The sequence below is a fragment of the Macaca nemestrina genome, chromosome 5 (genome assembly GCF_043159975.1).
Source record: "Macaca nemestrina isolate mMacNem1 chromosome 5, mMacNem.hap1, whole genome shotgun sequence".
Lineage (NCBI taxonomy): Eukaryota > Metazoa > Chordata > Mammalia > Primates > Cercopithecidae > Macaca > Macaca nemestrina.
Genome location: NC_092129.1, coordinates 15,401,085 through 15,416,077, shown reverse-complemented (window position 1 = coordinate 15,416,077; position 14,993 = coordinate 15,401,085). Strand labels below are relative to the sequence as shown.

The 14,993-nt window shown below is 38.0% G+C and overlaps 1 protein-coding gene across 15 annotated transcripts in view; it reads left to right on the top strand.

Moving 5' to 3' along the window:
* The window catches only part of LOC105492072 (cyclin dependent kinase 19), a 216,702-nt gene that overhangs the window by 57,248 nt on the left and 144,461 nt on the right, over positions 1 to 14,993 (top strand). For 13 of the 15 annotated variants that reach the window (XM_071096304.1, XM_071096314.1, XM_071096310.1 and 10 more), the window contains one exon: positions 13,572 to 13,647. In XM_071096304.1, coding sequence (XP_070952405.1) covers positions 13,624 to 13,647 — 24 coding nt within the window. In that variant the 5' untranslated portion in view covers positions 13,572 to 13,623. Of the gene's footprint in view, positions 1 to 9,609; positions 9,952 to 12,538; positions 12,678 to 13,571; positions 13,648 to 14,993 lie in introns of those variants that run through there. The other 2 variants (XM_071096311.1, XM_011758951.3) reach the window with 2 other exon arrangements.

Below are 14,993 nucleotides of genomic sequence, written 5' to 3'. Positions count from 1 at the left end.
CTGCTGGTGATGCTCTCACAAATGTCATTAACTGTTAAATTTGATGAACTCTTTTCCGTTCTCTCCTATTTGACCTTCTACATTTGACACTTTTGCCCACCTACCCTTTAATGCTTGTTTCTTTGCTTCTGTACACCCCTTTCTTAATGTTTTTCATTGTTTTTCTCTTTAACTCCTTTGTGTTGCGGGGAGGTGGGGGACACGGTCTTGCTCTGTAGCTCAGGCTGGAGTGTGGTAGCACAAACATGACTCACTGCAGCCTCAACCTCTTGGGCTCAAGCGGTCCCCCACCTCAATGTCCTGGGTAGCTGAGCCCACAGGCGAGCACCACCATGCGCAGCCAATTTTAAAACTTTTTTAGAGATGGGATCTTGCCACATTGCCCAGGCTGATCTCAAAACTCCTGGCCTCAGGCAATTCTCCCACCTTGGCCTCCTAAAGTGCTGGGATTACAGATGTGAGCCACCACACTTGGCCTTCTCTTTAACTTTAACTGCTGCTTATTAGTTATTTCTCTCTTCAATTTTTTTTATTAAGAAAAGTTTTGTAAAAGCAGAAAAGTTTACTTTAGAACAGTGAACTCCTACATTCAGTGGCCTTGAATGCCTAGATTCAGTTGTTATTATCTTTCTATAAGTGCTTTATCTCTCTGTGTATATATGAATGGTTTTTGATGTATTTGAACAATCTGAAATTAATTTGCAGTTGTCATTACGTATCAACCCCAAATACTTGAACCTATATCTCCTAAGAATAAGAACATTTGCTTGTATTACCATACCATTATCCTATATTTGACAGTTAATAAAAATTAAAAAATAAAATTAGCCATGATATCATAATAATATTATATAAATTCTGGTTCATATTTAAATTTCCCCAGGTGTCCCACAAGTAAACTTTTATAGCTATTTTTATTTGAACCACAATTTAGTCAAGTATTTTATGCATAGTATTTGATTGTTATATGCTTTGAGTCTCTTTTACTCTAGGTTATCCTTTTTTATGGTGCTCCTTTTCTAAGGGGAGGGGAGTCAACCCAGTTTTCTTAGAGTATCACACATCCAGATTTGCTTACTATCAGGGAATTTTAATAGTTTACCTTTCTTCAGGCCTTTTGTAGGATGGTGTTTACGGAAGAAGGGCTCCTGTGGTATGGGTGCTGTGAATGGCTTGTGGGTCCTGTTAATTAATCCTCTGAATTCTTTGACAGTCAGTGGGTTTAGGGCAGTGGAAGCCCATGGGTCCTTTTCTCTTTGCCCATGAGTAGTTCTGTCTGTCTGTTTCTACCCTGGTGTCCAGGGTAGAACTAATAGCATTATGTGGGTGCCATCATGTGAAAGAGGTTGGGTTGCACTGACCACCACCTTTAGCCCTTTGGTTCTGAGTTCTTTCCCTTTGTGATCACAGTTGCTTTTGTGGTTTTAACAGTCACCTCTATGGAGATGTTCTCTTTTCTGAACTCCAGTTTTGTTATTTTCTTTCGTTCATATTCTACTGCCTCTTCAGTTGCTACTTCAAAACCAACACGTCCAAAATGAATTTATTCTCTACTTCCAAACTAGCCCATTGTCAGTATTATTCTTTCTTTTTTATAAATGGCCTTAATTTCACTGAGACAACACTTTGGCTAGAAACCTCAGTCACCTTCAGCTGTTCTTTTGGCTATCTGCCCAAGAAACATATGTATACATGTACACACACACACACACATAAATATACATATACGTATATACACAAACATGTGCATACATATGCATACATATTCATTAAATATTTCTTGAATGTCTACAATGTACCTAAATATATTTGGCCACAGTAGATAACTTTTTTTTTTTAAGACAGGGTCTTGCCCAGGCTGGAGTGCAATGGCACAATCTTGGCTCACTGCAACCTCCACTTTCCTGGCTCAAGTGATCTTCCTGCCTCAGCCTCCTGAGTAGCTGGGACCAAGGGGTGAGCCACCACGCCCAGCTCATTTTTGTCCCTGTTTTTTTTTTCTTTTTTTGAGACGGAGTCTCACTCTGTCTCCCAGGTTGGAATACAATGGTGTGATCTCAACTCATTGCAACCTCTGCCTCCCAAGTTCAAGTGATTCTCCTGCCTTAGCCTCCTGAGTAGCGGAGACTACAGATGTATGCCACCATGCCCAGCTAATTTTTGCATTTGTAGGAGAGACGGGGTTTCACTATGTTGGCCAGGCTGGTCTTGAACCTCTGACCTCAGGTGATGTGCCTGCCTCAGTCTCCTAAAGTGCTGGGATTACAGGTGTGTGCCACACTCAGCTAATTTTGTATTTTTAGTAGAGACAGAGTTTCACCATGTGGCCCAGGCTGGTCTTGAACTTCTGATCTCAGTGATCCACCTGCCTTGGTCTCCCAAAGTGTTGGGATTACAGGCATGAGCCACTGCATCTGGCCATAATAGATATTTTTTTCTCTCAAATGCCTCTTGAGTCCATTCCCTCCATTCTGACTACATTTACTCTAATTTTGGCCCTCATCCACCCTCCTCAAACTTCTACATTGGTCCCCCTGCCTCTGGCTTTAAATCTTCTGATCTGCCCTGCATACTATCTACTTACTGAGAAGACCTGTTCGATCATGTTTCTCTTGCTGGAAAACCTCTGATGGCTTTCCACAGTACAGGAAAAGTGCCACGTTTTCAGCATACCATACAAAACTATGCTGATTCTGTCTGCTTTGCTCTTTTCATGTGTCTTTTCACCTCTTGTAGTCTAGCTGTATTTGTCTTTGGCTAATTGCTTGGATATAGCATGGATCTTAATCTTTGGACTTTGTCCACACATTTCTGGTGCCTGTAAGGCTCTGTTCTTTCCTCCTTTGCTCAGTGAAATCCTGCTTATCTCTTGAGACCCACTCAGATGTTCCTTTGAAAATTATTTACCTGATAGCAGTCCCTGTCTATTCCCTTCACCAGAACCAAGCCCTTCTAGCAGTCCCTGTCTATCCCCCTCACCAGAACCAAGCCCTTCTATTTACTCATTATCTGATGTTCTTTGCATGTTTTTGTTATAGCACTTACTAGATTGTACCCTTTGCTTGTGTGTCTCTCTGTATAAAGACTCACAAGGGGCAAGGTATGGTGGCTCGTGCCTATAATCTCAGCACTTTGGGAGGTGAGGCAGGCAGATCACCTGAGGTCAGGAGTTTGAGACCAGCCTGGCCAACATTGTGAAACCCCTAAATCTCTACTAAAAATACAAAACTTAGCTGAGCATGGTGGTGCATGACTGTAGTCCCAGCTACTTAGGAGGCTGAGGCAGCAGAATAGCTTGAACTTATAGTGGCGGAGGTTGCAGTGAGTTTAGATCGTGCCACTGCACTCCAGCCTAGGCAACAAGAGTGAAACTTTATCTCAAAAAAAAAAAAGATTCACAAGGGAAGGGATCAACTCTTTCTGAAACTCCGTCTCAAAAAAAAAAAAAGATTTATAAGGGAAAGGATCAGCTCTTTCTGAAACTCCGTCTCAAAAAAAAAAAAAGATTTATAAGGGAAAGGATCAGCTCTTTCTTCCTCCTGTTCCTGGAATCTAGCACAGTGCTTGACACATACTGTGTGCTTAGTAAAATATTTCTGAAATAAATGCCTCACATCACTTATTATATTACCGTCTGTAGGAAGTAAGTCTGACTTAAGATTCATGAATTCTCAAAGTAAGATAGTGTTTTCTGTAAAAAAATTTAGTTTAGGCCGGGCAGGGTGGCTCACGCCTATAATCCTAGCACTTTGGGAAGCCGAGGTGGGTGGATCACGAGGTCAGGAGATCAAGACCATCCTGACCAACATGGTAAAACCCTGTCTCTACTAAAAATGCAAAAACATTAGCTGGGCATGGTGGCATGTGCCTGTAATCCCAGCTACTCGAGAGACTGAGGCATGAGAATCACTTGAACCCAGGAGGCAGAGGTTGCAGTGAGCTGAGATCGAGCCACTGCACTTCAGCCTGGTGATAGAGACTCCATCTCAAAAAAAAAAAAAAAAATTTAGTTTAACTAAATATTTGCTAATGATTGCAGTCTATTAATCATTAATGTTTTATGCCTCAGCCTTAAAAGTAATGCCTGAAGTATTAAGCATTACTGCAGATACATTTTTTTAAAAAATTCATTTCCCAGCAATAAGAATTTGCCATTTTTAAGCCAGGTGCGATGTCTCACGCCTGTAATCCCAACACTTTGTGAGGCGGAGATGGGAGGATTACTTGAGCTCAGGAGTTTGAGACCAACCTGGGCAACATAGCAAGACCCTGTCTTATAAAACAAAAAATAAATAATTAACTGGGTATGATGATGTGTGCCTGTAGTCCCAGCTACTTGGGAGGCTGAGGCGAGAGGATTGCTTGAGTCTGGGAGGTTGAGGCTGCAGTGAGCCATGATTGCATCACTGCACTCTAACCTGGGTGACAGAGCAAGACCCTGTCTTAAAAAAAAAAAAAAAGAATTTGCCGATTTGCCAATTTTAGAAACAAATTAAGCATTAAATATTGATGAAATGTAGTAATATATTTACCAATGCAACGTTGAACTTGAGATTTTAGAAGTGCACTGACAATTCAAGTAGTTGTTGACTAAAAAGTAAAAAGCTTGGGGAAATATTATCAACATATCCTAATTAATAAGATTTGAAGTGTTAGTGGGCCACTGGTGAAGTATATTGATGTGCACATTCAGTCCAGTGAATTGTTGTTTTTCATTAAAACTCTCCAATCAAGATATGGTTGAATACAAATGTCAACTAAATATGAACACCTTAAAGAAAAGAAATTATACAATTAATTCATCAATGAAAACATTATTCTAAGCCAGGCATGGTGGTTCACCCTTCTAATCCCAGCACTTTTGGAGGCCAAGGCAGGAGGATCTCTTGAGCCTAGGAGTTCGAGACCAGCCTGGGCAACATAGTGAGATCCCATCTCTACAAAAAATAAAAAAATTATCCAGGTGTGGTGGCGCACACCTATAGTCTCAGCTACTCTGAAGCTGAGGTGAGAGGGTTGCTTGAGTCTGGGAGGTCAAGGCTGTAGTGAGCCATGATTGCGCCACTGCACTTCAATTTGGGTGACAGAGACCTTGTCTCAAAAAAAAGAAAAAATTATTCTAGTTGTTTTGAAAGCTTTTTATCTGACTTGGAATTCTAAATGAAGGAAATAGTATATAATGAAGATCATTTTTAAGAGAAAGATAACTAGCTAGGTGTGTTGTCTCACGCCTGTAATCCTAAGCACTTTGAGAGGCCAAGGTGGGCAGATTGCTTGAGCCCAGGAATTCAAGACCAGCTTGGGCAACATGGCACAACCCTGTCTGTTCAAAAAGTACAAAAAATTACAAAAAATGGTGGAGCATGCCTGTAATTCCAGCTAACTGGGAGGCTGAGGTGGGAGGATCATTGGAGCCCAGGAGGTCGAGGCTGCAGTGAGTTGAGGTTGTACCACTGCCTTCCAGCCTGGGTGCCAGTGTGAAGCTCTGTCTAAAAAGAAGAAGAAGAAAAAAAACCGAGATAAACTAGTCAATCAGTTTGTAAGAAAAAGGACTAGGCTAGGTCAGCGGCGCATACTTGTAATTCCAGTACTTTGGGAGGCCAAGGCAGGAGGATCGCTTGAAGTCAAGAGTTTGGGACCAGCTTCGGCAACATAGTGAGACCCTGTCTCCATACACAAACAAAAACAGGAGTAAATAAAGGTAGTCTTTCTAAGGAATGAAAGCAAAGACATAATCAAACTGTTGTCACATTTTCATGTTGCGAGGGAATTCTTAAGTTGAATAAAGAAGAATAGTACTATATTTTAGTGATGTTTAGAGATTGAATAGGTGAAATATTTGGTGGATGAAAGCATAATTTCTGAAGCACATTTTTGTCGGAAAAGAAAAGCATAAAGAGGGTACTAGTATCATTTGACATCTTTCATTAATAAGAGGAATACAAAATAATAGCAGTACCTTATGTTGGAAGATTTTAAATGTTTCAGAATTACTTTAAAAGACTATTTTTCAAACTAGGAAAATTATTGATATTAAAGTGTTGTGACGTTGAACTATTTGTGAATGAAATAGAAAGATGTCTGGGATTTGTTTCAAAATAATTAAGAAAAGTGGAGGCAGTAGAAATAAGGCTGTCCACGAGTTGATAATTGTGTGATGGGTACATGCAGCATTACTGCCATTTATTTATTTATTTTTGAAAAATTTCATTATACAAAATTTAAATATGTTATTATGTAATAAAGAATACTGTTTCCAAATAACGGATCATTACTACTAGGCTGGCTGAATATTGGGCTCATGATGATACTGAATAATTCAGAATGATACCCATATGAAACAAGATGATCTTTTTTGTTTTTTTTTTGTTATTTCAAATTTTATTCCACATTGTGTTTTAAAATTATTTTTCCATGTTGTGGAAGCCTCCTAGTTGGCTAAGCCAAAGCATCACGTAATAAAGGAAAGGGATACAACGTGGATTTATGTCATTATTGTTCTTGAAGAAAAAAATAGTTGGCCCAGATGTCATATGATTTGAAGAATGTCTTTTTTTTTTTTCTAATCTGACCAATGGTAGCACATCACATAGTTTGAAGAATGTCTTGTAAGTAACACCTAGTTGTAAAAACTGATAATACTGTCTTATTTTAGATACTGTATTTCTGATGATTTCATGATTTGAATTTGACTCATAAGGTTTAGAAAAAAGCAAACTTCATAGAATTGTTTGTCTTCTAAGGCAGTGGTCTCCAACCTTTTTGGGACCAGGGACCTGTTTCGTGAAAGACAGTTTTTCCACAGACCCAGCAGGGTGGGGATGGTTTTGGGATGATTCAAGTCCATAACATTTATTTTGCACTTTATTTGTGTTATTATTACACTGTAGTATATAATGAAATACAACTCACCATAATGTAGAATCAGTGGGAGTCCTGTGCTTGTTTTCCTGCAACTAGATGATCCCCTCTGGGGGTGATGGGAGACAGTGACAGAACATCAGGCATTAGATTCTCAAAAGGAACACGCAACCTGTCTCTTGCACGTGCAGTTCACAGTAGGTTTCGCACTCCTATGAGAATCTAATTCTGCCACTGATCTGACAGGAGGCAGAGCTCAGGTGGTAACGGGTGTGATGGAGAGTAGCTGTAAATACAGATGAAGATTTGCTTGCTCGCCCACCACTCACCTCCAGCTGTTCAGCCCTGTTCCTAACAGGCCACCGAATGGTAGTGATCTGTGGGCCAAGTGTTGAGGACCTTGTTCTAAGGGATATGAAAGAGAAGTATTGGGCTGGGTGTGGTGGCTCATACCTGTAATCCGAGCACTTTGGGAGTTCAAGGTGGGTGGATCATTTGAGGCCGGGAGTTGAAACCAGCCTGGCCAACATAGTGAAACCCTGTCTCTACCAAAAATACAGAAATTAGCTGGGCATGGTGTCATGTGCCTGTAATCCCAGCTACTCCGGAGGCTGAGGCAGGAGAATTGCTTGAACCAGGAAGCAGAGGTTGCAGTGAAGCCATGATTGCGCCACTGCACTCCAGCCTGGGTGACAGAGTAAGACTCTGCCTCAGAAAAGAAAAAGAGAAGTATCTTCAGAACTGTTTCCTTCCCTTCCTCCCTCCCTCCAGTTCTTTCCTGGGCACTCAAAAGTCCTTATCTATGTGCTACTTCCTCTAGGCAGTATCATCACATTTATGGACTCAAACCTTTCAGTCTGAAACTCTACTATTGTAGACCCTTAGTAAATAAATATCTTCAGGACATCTCCTTTTTGAACTTCCGAGGTATTTTCATTTTTGGTTGGGGTTTCTTTCTATGTAAAGGAATCATTTCTAAAGCTACAGAATCTTCTGAGATCTGATATGAACCTTGTTCTCAGAGGCATCATCCTTGTATCAGCCAAGCTCAAAACGTCAGACTCATCTTTGACTCCTCCTTCTTAATCTTTTCTGTTCATTTGGTCCCATCAGTTCCTCCTTTAAAATGACTATCATAGATGTCCCTTCTTTTCTCCTGTCTTATTACCCCTCTGTCATGAAGAATTGGGAGAGCTGGTCTTAGCTCTGTGTCTAGCTGCTGGCCTAGTTTCTTCATCACTGAAGTGAAGAGATTATACAGGATTGTCCTAGATCCCTTTCAGAGCTAACATTCTGTTCTACTAATCCAAGTTTTCACCTGCTCACGCTTACATCGCAGTAACTTCCTAATTGTTTTTCGTTCCTTTAATTTTAGTCCTCTCTAATAAGATTAACCTTCATATGTAATTTTCATTGCTTTTAGGATAAAATCTTAGGTTTCCAGGTCTTCATTTAGGTCATGTCATCATTTCTGTGGTTAATAGTGTGGTCATTTGGCCAGGCGCAGTGACTCAGGCCTATAATCCCAGCACTTTGGGAGGCCAAGGTGGGCGGATCACCAGGTCAGGAGTTCGAGACCAACCTGGCCAATATGGTGAAACCCCATCTCTACTAAAAATACAAAAAATAGCTGGGTGTGGTGGTGCACGCCTATAGTCCCAGCTACTTGGGAGGCTGAGGCAGAAGAATTGCCTGAACCCAGGAGGCAGAGGTTGCAGTGAGCTGAGATCATGCCACTGCACTCTAGCCTGGGCAACAGAGCAAGACTCTGTCTCAAAAAAAAAACCCCAAAAACAAAAAAACAAAAACGTTTGGTCATTCATACGATGAGGCAGAGTGGAAACTTCATCCATCTTCAGAGTCATCTTCTCCTTCACACAGAATCAAGTGGTTACTAAATTCTGTCAGTTCTGAATCAAATGTCTTTTGGACCTATTATTTCTTCTCCTCTGCTGCTAATCTACTCCTTCATCTTCTCTTATCTGGACATTTGACTCAACCTACCAAATGTTTACTCTGCCACCTGTTTTTATCTGTAGTTATCATTGTTATCTTTCCGAGCAAAGATCTGTTAACCTTCTCTGTTCCAAAAACCTTTGACTCTACGCTGTTTACGTATCAAGCACAAGCTTCTTTCTAGATCACGTGGTCTGTTTCTTTACTTTTCTAAGCTCATCTCTTGCCCTAGTCATAATGCACCTAGCTTTCTATTTATACTGGATACCAGCTGTTTCTTGAATATACTTCGGTTGTTTTTCTTATGCCATACTTCTACCTGGAATTCTCTAAACCTCTTTATCCCTCCTCTACGTGGGGAACTCCTCCCTCAAAGGCATGGCTTATTGGAATTACCTTTCTTAAAGCTCTGAATGAATTAATGGTTGCATTCTCTCTGCATCTATTATGCGTATCTTTTGTGGGTGTGGAGCACATCGAGTTACTTGTATATTTTCTGGTCACCCAGAATCTCTTTCCATGTGGATTGTGAACTTGCTGATACCTGTCTCTAATTTGTTTATCCCAAGAGTTTGGCAATATTGGGATATATAATATAAACTAATATAAAATAATAAGGCTTTTCTGTTTTTATTAGAAACAAAGAAAAAGGATTTTTATTCTGTTATTTTGAATACTTTAAAATTTTCCTTCAATCTTGCCTCATTTTGGTTTTTCTTATCTTTCTTTAAAAGAGGCTTCTTCTAAATTTTTTGTCTACCCTAGGTCTTTGGGATCAACGTGGCCCATGGCTGGTCTGGACATCCAGCAGTATTATTGATAGGAGTCAAAGAACCTTGGGCCGGTCTAATTGTGACTACAACAAATGGAACTTTGGTTTAACTCTGTGGTTTTGAGTGTAGGCTACTGAATTGTGCTTTACCTTGCTACAGTTGAGTATGGGCTGGTCGCCAAGTTTGGATGTTGTTGAAAGGTGTAAGACTATCTTTTTCATTAAAACAGATCCTAATATTTCATTTAAGAGATGTTCCTGCTGGGCTTGCTTCTCTAGACTTGAGAAATTCTTCCCTGAATTACGTTTAAATTCTACCGCTGAGCTTGATTTTCTGTATGGGAGTAAACTTTCATTTTAAGGTAATGATTTCTATTTTTTTGCATAGATATGTGCTTTTTATATTTTCTACTCTCTATAGAATTGTTTGCATCAAGAATTTTCCAGAACCAGGAGGGCACGGTGGTACAGGCCTGTAATCCCAGAACTTTGGGAGGCCGAGATGGGCAGATCACTTGAGTTCAGGAGTTTGAGACCAGCCTGGCCAATATGGCGAAACCTCATCTTTACAAAAATACAAAAATTACCTGGGTATGTGGTGTGTGCCTGCAGTCCCAGCTACTTGGGAGGGTGCAGTGGGAGGATCACCTGAGCCCATGAAGTCGACACTGCAGTGAGCCCAGATCATGCTACTGTACTTCAGCCTGGGGGACACAGTTGTCTCAAAAAAAGAAAAAAAAAAAGAAAAAAGGAACATAGTGTCTCAGATGGGAGACCTAATAGAATCAGTCTCTGTCAAATACATTTGTTCTATTTTGTTACATAATGTTCACATCAAACAATTGGTTTTCGTTGTGACTGCTGAGAGTGAAGTTTACATGGTGTTGCTACACGTTATAGACATATGGAAGAAACATCTTGATATTTAAAAATTCTATATAGCTTTTATCCATGTTTATAGTACAAATATATGTATTTTAAATTCTTCTGGATGCATTTAGTAAATTCCTCTGATTAATTTCAATATGCAGTTGCTCTAATCATACTATCTAATATACATGAAAATGTAGAAAACAGTTTCTCTGAAGGCTTTGGAATTGCTTTGTCTATCTTTATGTTATTTAGAAATAAAAGTAATTTGGAAATGAAATAGTTTTAAGGAGGAACTAAGCTGCCTCTAACAGCCAGATTATCATAGCAGTGTAGGCTAGGCAGGTTCACCTGCTTTTCAGCCTTTTCATGTAAAAGAAAAAATTGTTCTTTTATGATATTTAATAGTACATGTGCCTGAAACATCTAAGGTGTGAGGTATGAATTCCTCTACTTGGAGGAACTCCTGGAGAGGGGCACTCACATGGGATGAGAGGAGTAAAGCTTCTCTGTCTCATGTGCCTGATCATTGAAATATTTCTAGACGTTGTGTTAGAGGATGCATATTTAGTCTTCAGACTGAGGTGTTGGCATATGCCCAAAGATTGGCATTCACGTAGTACAGTGCCAAGGAGTCCCATATGCCCTCTGGGACCTTGCAGGTTCTTCATATGGTGAACCTCAGAGATTCCACATCATCACTTACCATCTGACAGTTAGTTTACAAAGATAAAAAGTAATGATATATGGACTTTCTTTCATTCTCAATTTAAATGTTGCAGATAAATCTTAAAATTGCAAATGTTTGAGTATTTTATTAATTTAACAGATGGAAGTTATATTTAAACTTATTAAGTGAAATAATTACTGGGTTTGTTCCTTGTTCCTGTCCATATAATTTAGAGTAAGAGGCCTATGCTCAGTCTCTTCTGTTCAAGCTTTCAAATTCCTTTGACAGACTGGATGTGAAATTCAAAAGCCATTAATTTGATGTGTTAATTTTGCACTTTTTGACTTACTGCAAAGATCTTATAGTTTCCATAGCAACTATAACCTATCCAGATTGTGTAATATTCTTTACAGTATTAAAATAAAACTATGCAATTACATGAGCTTCTGGACTGCTTTGTCTAGGGGAACTGAGGATTGAAGTATTTCTGTTGAAAAAATTATAGTTGCATGTGAAAAATTTTTCAGAAAGCTTTTATAATTTTGCTTAAAGAATACATCAAACTTAAATATTTAGCAATAGATATCTGATAGATAATTTAATTATTAAATGTATAAAATTTACATTGTAAGCATTGCGTTGAGCTTCTCAGGGACATGTGCTCTCACTCATATACCCACAAATACATTTAAGGCACAGAAGGAACACTTGGCTTTGATTACATTCAGTCACCTGCAGTTTGTGCTTCTTAGTGGCTTCTGAGTGGTCTGAAAAGTCTAGTTTTATGTTTGGGCAAAAAACAGGATGGAGAAAAAGGAAAAAAATGATCATTTAAGCTTTCCTTATTTTTGACTTTGCTGTTTAAAACATGCCTGAGCTATCACTTTGAAAATACTAAAGATTGTTTTAGTAGGTATTTTCAGAGTATCAATTTATTTTTTTTTTCTTTTTACCTCAATTCTAATTTAAAAGGCAGTATAATATTAGCACGAAAGTTAGTCGACATAACTTCCTTCATCTTAATGTAACTGTTTTTAATTTTTCGTATTGCCTTCAACATATTTGTAGATGTGTATTTTTATATAGTATAATTTGTGTATTTTCTCAGTAGCATATGGTACACATTTTCCACGTTTCTAATGACCTTCTAGCCATCATTTTAAAAATTGTATCATAGTCCATCTTGTTGACATACCTAGTATGTTTTGTTTGTCAAAATACTGTTTAATTATTTCCTGAATGCTATCTGTTGGAAGAAAACTGGATATAATTTTCAAAATGATTGTGAGGGAAAGTAACCATAACTCAATTATTTGCTTATAGATGATTGTGAAAGTCTTCAAAAGGGATGTAAAATGGTGTTTTAAAATGTAGATTTTGAATAACATCCTAAACTGCTCTATCTGCAGGTCAACACAGAATGGGGAAAATGAGGAATAGCTAAGTAGACAGATGTGACACTACTTTGGCGCTATATTTGACAAAAACATCATGACCTGGTGGTACTTTGCTGAGGCTGTAATACAATCAAAAGACAAAACTTGAAAGGCATGGATTTAACTCCTCTTATAAGAACAACTCACAATATGAACTATAGTTATGATATTCAGCAGGGACCTTTGTGTGGCTGGTTCTGGTTTCAGCACTCTTGAGAATGCTTACTGTACTTACTGTATTATACTAGCTGTCTACTATTAATATTTTAACAGAATGTTTCACTGATTTTTGAACTGCTGTATTCTCTTGGTTAAGCAACTTAGTAACTATTGGGATTTCCCAGAATTCCTAATACTACGTGCATTGTTTGAAAAATCCACTTTAGGTACTGGATTTCTCCTAGTGTTCCTGAGAATGACATGTTGGTGGCTAGAGCTTTGAAGTCTTTAAAAGGCTTTTGATTGAGGTCTCTTTAAAAGACTTTTGATTGAGGTCCTCGGGCTTTTGAATGTCCCCATCCTAAGTGAGATACAGTGTGTTTCAGTGGGTTATCATTCCTATGAATGCTTCTTATACTATGAAATTACTTTAAATGAATCTGGGAGTTTATGTCTGTCAGTTTTTTTGTAGCGAATGTCTATAACAGAATGCTTTATGTAGACTCCAGATAATTAAGACAGGAGTGGAATTATCTTGCAATATGTTTGAGTTTATATTTATGCTTGTTTACTCTTTGAAACTAGTGCTGTGTTTAGTATCCTGTTCTGTTTCAATTTTGAATTTTGTGTTTTGGCTCTGTCTGATGTTTTCATTGTGACATGAATTTCTTTTGGTATTTCATATTTCTGTAGTTGAAATATTATCAAAAATAATAAGCAATGCATGGCATAGTGAGAGTGTTTACATATCACTGAGAAATTAAGTGCGTTTCCATTGTTTTTGTAGTTATAATTTTGAATCTGAAAGTAATATATGGAAAAATAATGTTTTTTTGTTTATGTGCAGAAAAGATGAAAAGGAATATGCATTGAAGCAAATTGAAGGCACAGGAATATCCATGTCGGCTTGTAGAGAGATTGCAGTAAGTGGATACAAATACAGTTATTTATTTTATTATTGATATTGGGTGATGATTTATTTTAATATAAAAGAGTTTCATTAATATATATAATGAATGTTTATTTTACATATGTTTAAGAATATTTTATGTAGAATGAGAAAATCTGTATAAACTTTTTATTTTATTTTTAAATTTTGAGACAGGATCTTATTTTCTTGCCCAGGCTGGAGTACCCAGGCTGGATCACAGCTCACTGCAGCCTGGACCTCCCAGGCTCAAGAGATCTTCCTGCCTTAGCCTCCCAAGTAGCTGGGCCTACAGGCGTGTGCCACCACACCTGGCTAATTTTTTAATTTTTTTGTAGACAAGAGATCTCCTTATGTTACCTAAGTTGGTCTCAAACTTCTGGGCTTAAATGATCCTCTCTCCTTGGCCTCCCAAAGTGCTGGAATTAAAGGCTTGCGCCACCACGCCTAGCCCATAAACTTTTTAGTTACTTGAAAGTCATCTTTGAATATCTTCTTAATGACATTTAAGATTTGTGATCTCAGTAATACTGAACAAAATGATTTAATTTATTAAAATTGTGATGGAATTTTAATTAGTGATTTAATTAATGTCTATTTTTCTGTGGCTTTAGGACTGATAAGGTCTTTATAGAGTAAGGGGTCACACTATTAAATCTTATTCATTTTAAATACTATTTCTGAAATATATAATATAGTGAGATTTTATTAGTCACCAGAAAATAAGACCATCATAATAATAGGATAATCCCTTAAAGAAAATAGTTACGTGTTTTGGTCTTTATGTATCATACTAGTACATTTAAGAAATGATTGTCCACAAGAATACCAAACATTTAATGAGTGTTTACTAGGTACCAGGCTTACTAAGTGCTTTCAAGTATTAATTCACTTAATTTTCACAACAGTCTGTGAAATAAAATTTTAATATCCCCATTTTACAGATCAGAAAACAGAGGCAAAACTATAATTATAGCTCAGAAGGCTTACTGTTATATTACCTTATTTTAGTTCTTCAGTAAATGTTGCTAATTAGGGCTTTACCATAATATCACATCTATTAGAGATGTTTGTCTCTAAATTGTTAGATATTTATTTAAACAATTGTTACTTAATAATTGTTAAATAATTATATTGTACATATCCATTAGGGATTTCTGTCTCCAATTTAATAACTATTACATATATTGCCCAGAGTACCATGTTTCTGCTTCACCTGCATGGAAACACTCCTTCATCGCTTTTAGTCATAAGAAATGTGGTGCAAAGAACACATGGGGTGGGAAATCTCTATACCTGGATGTCTGCCTTAGTAGCTAAGTAGTGATGAGTTCCAGTTTC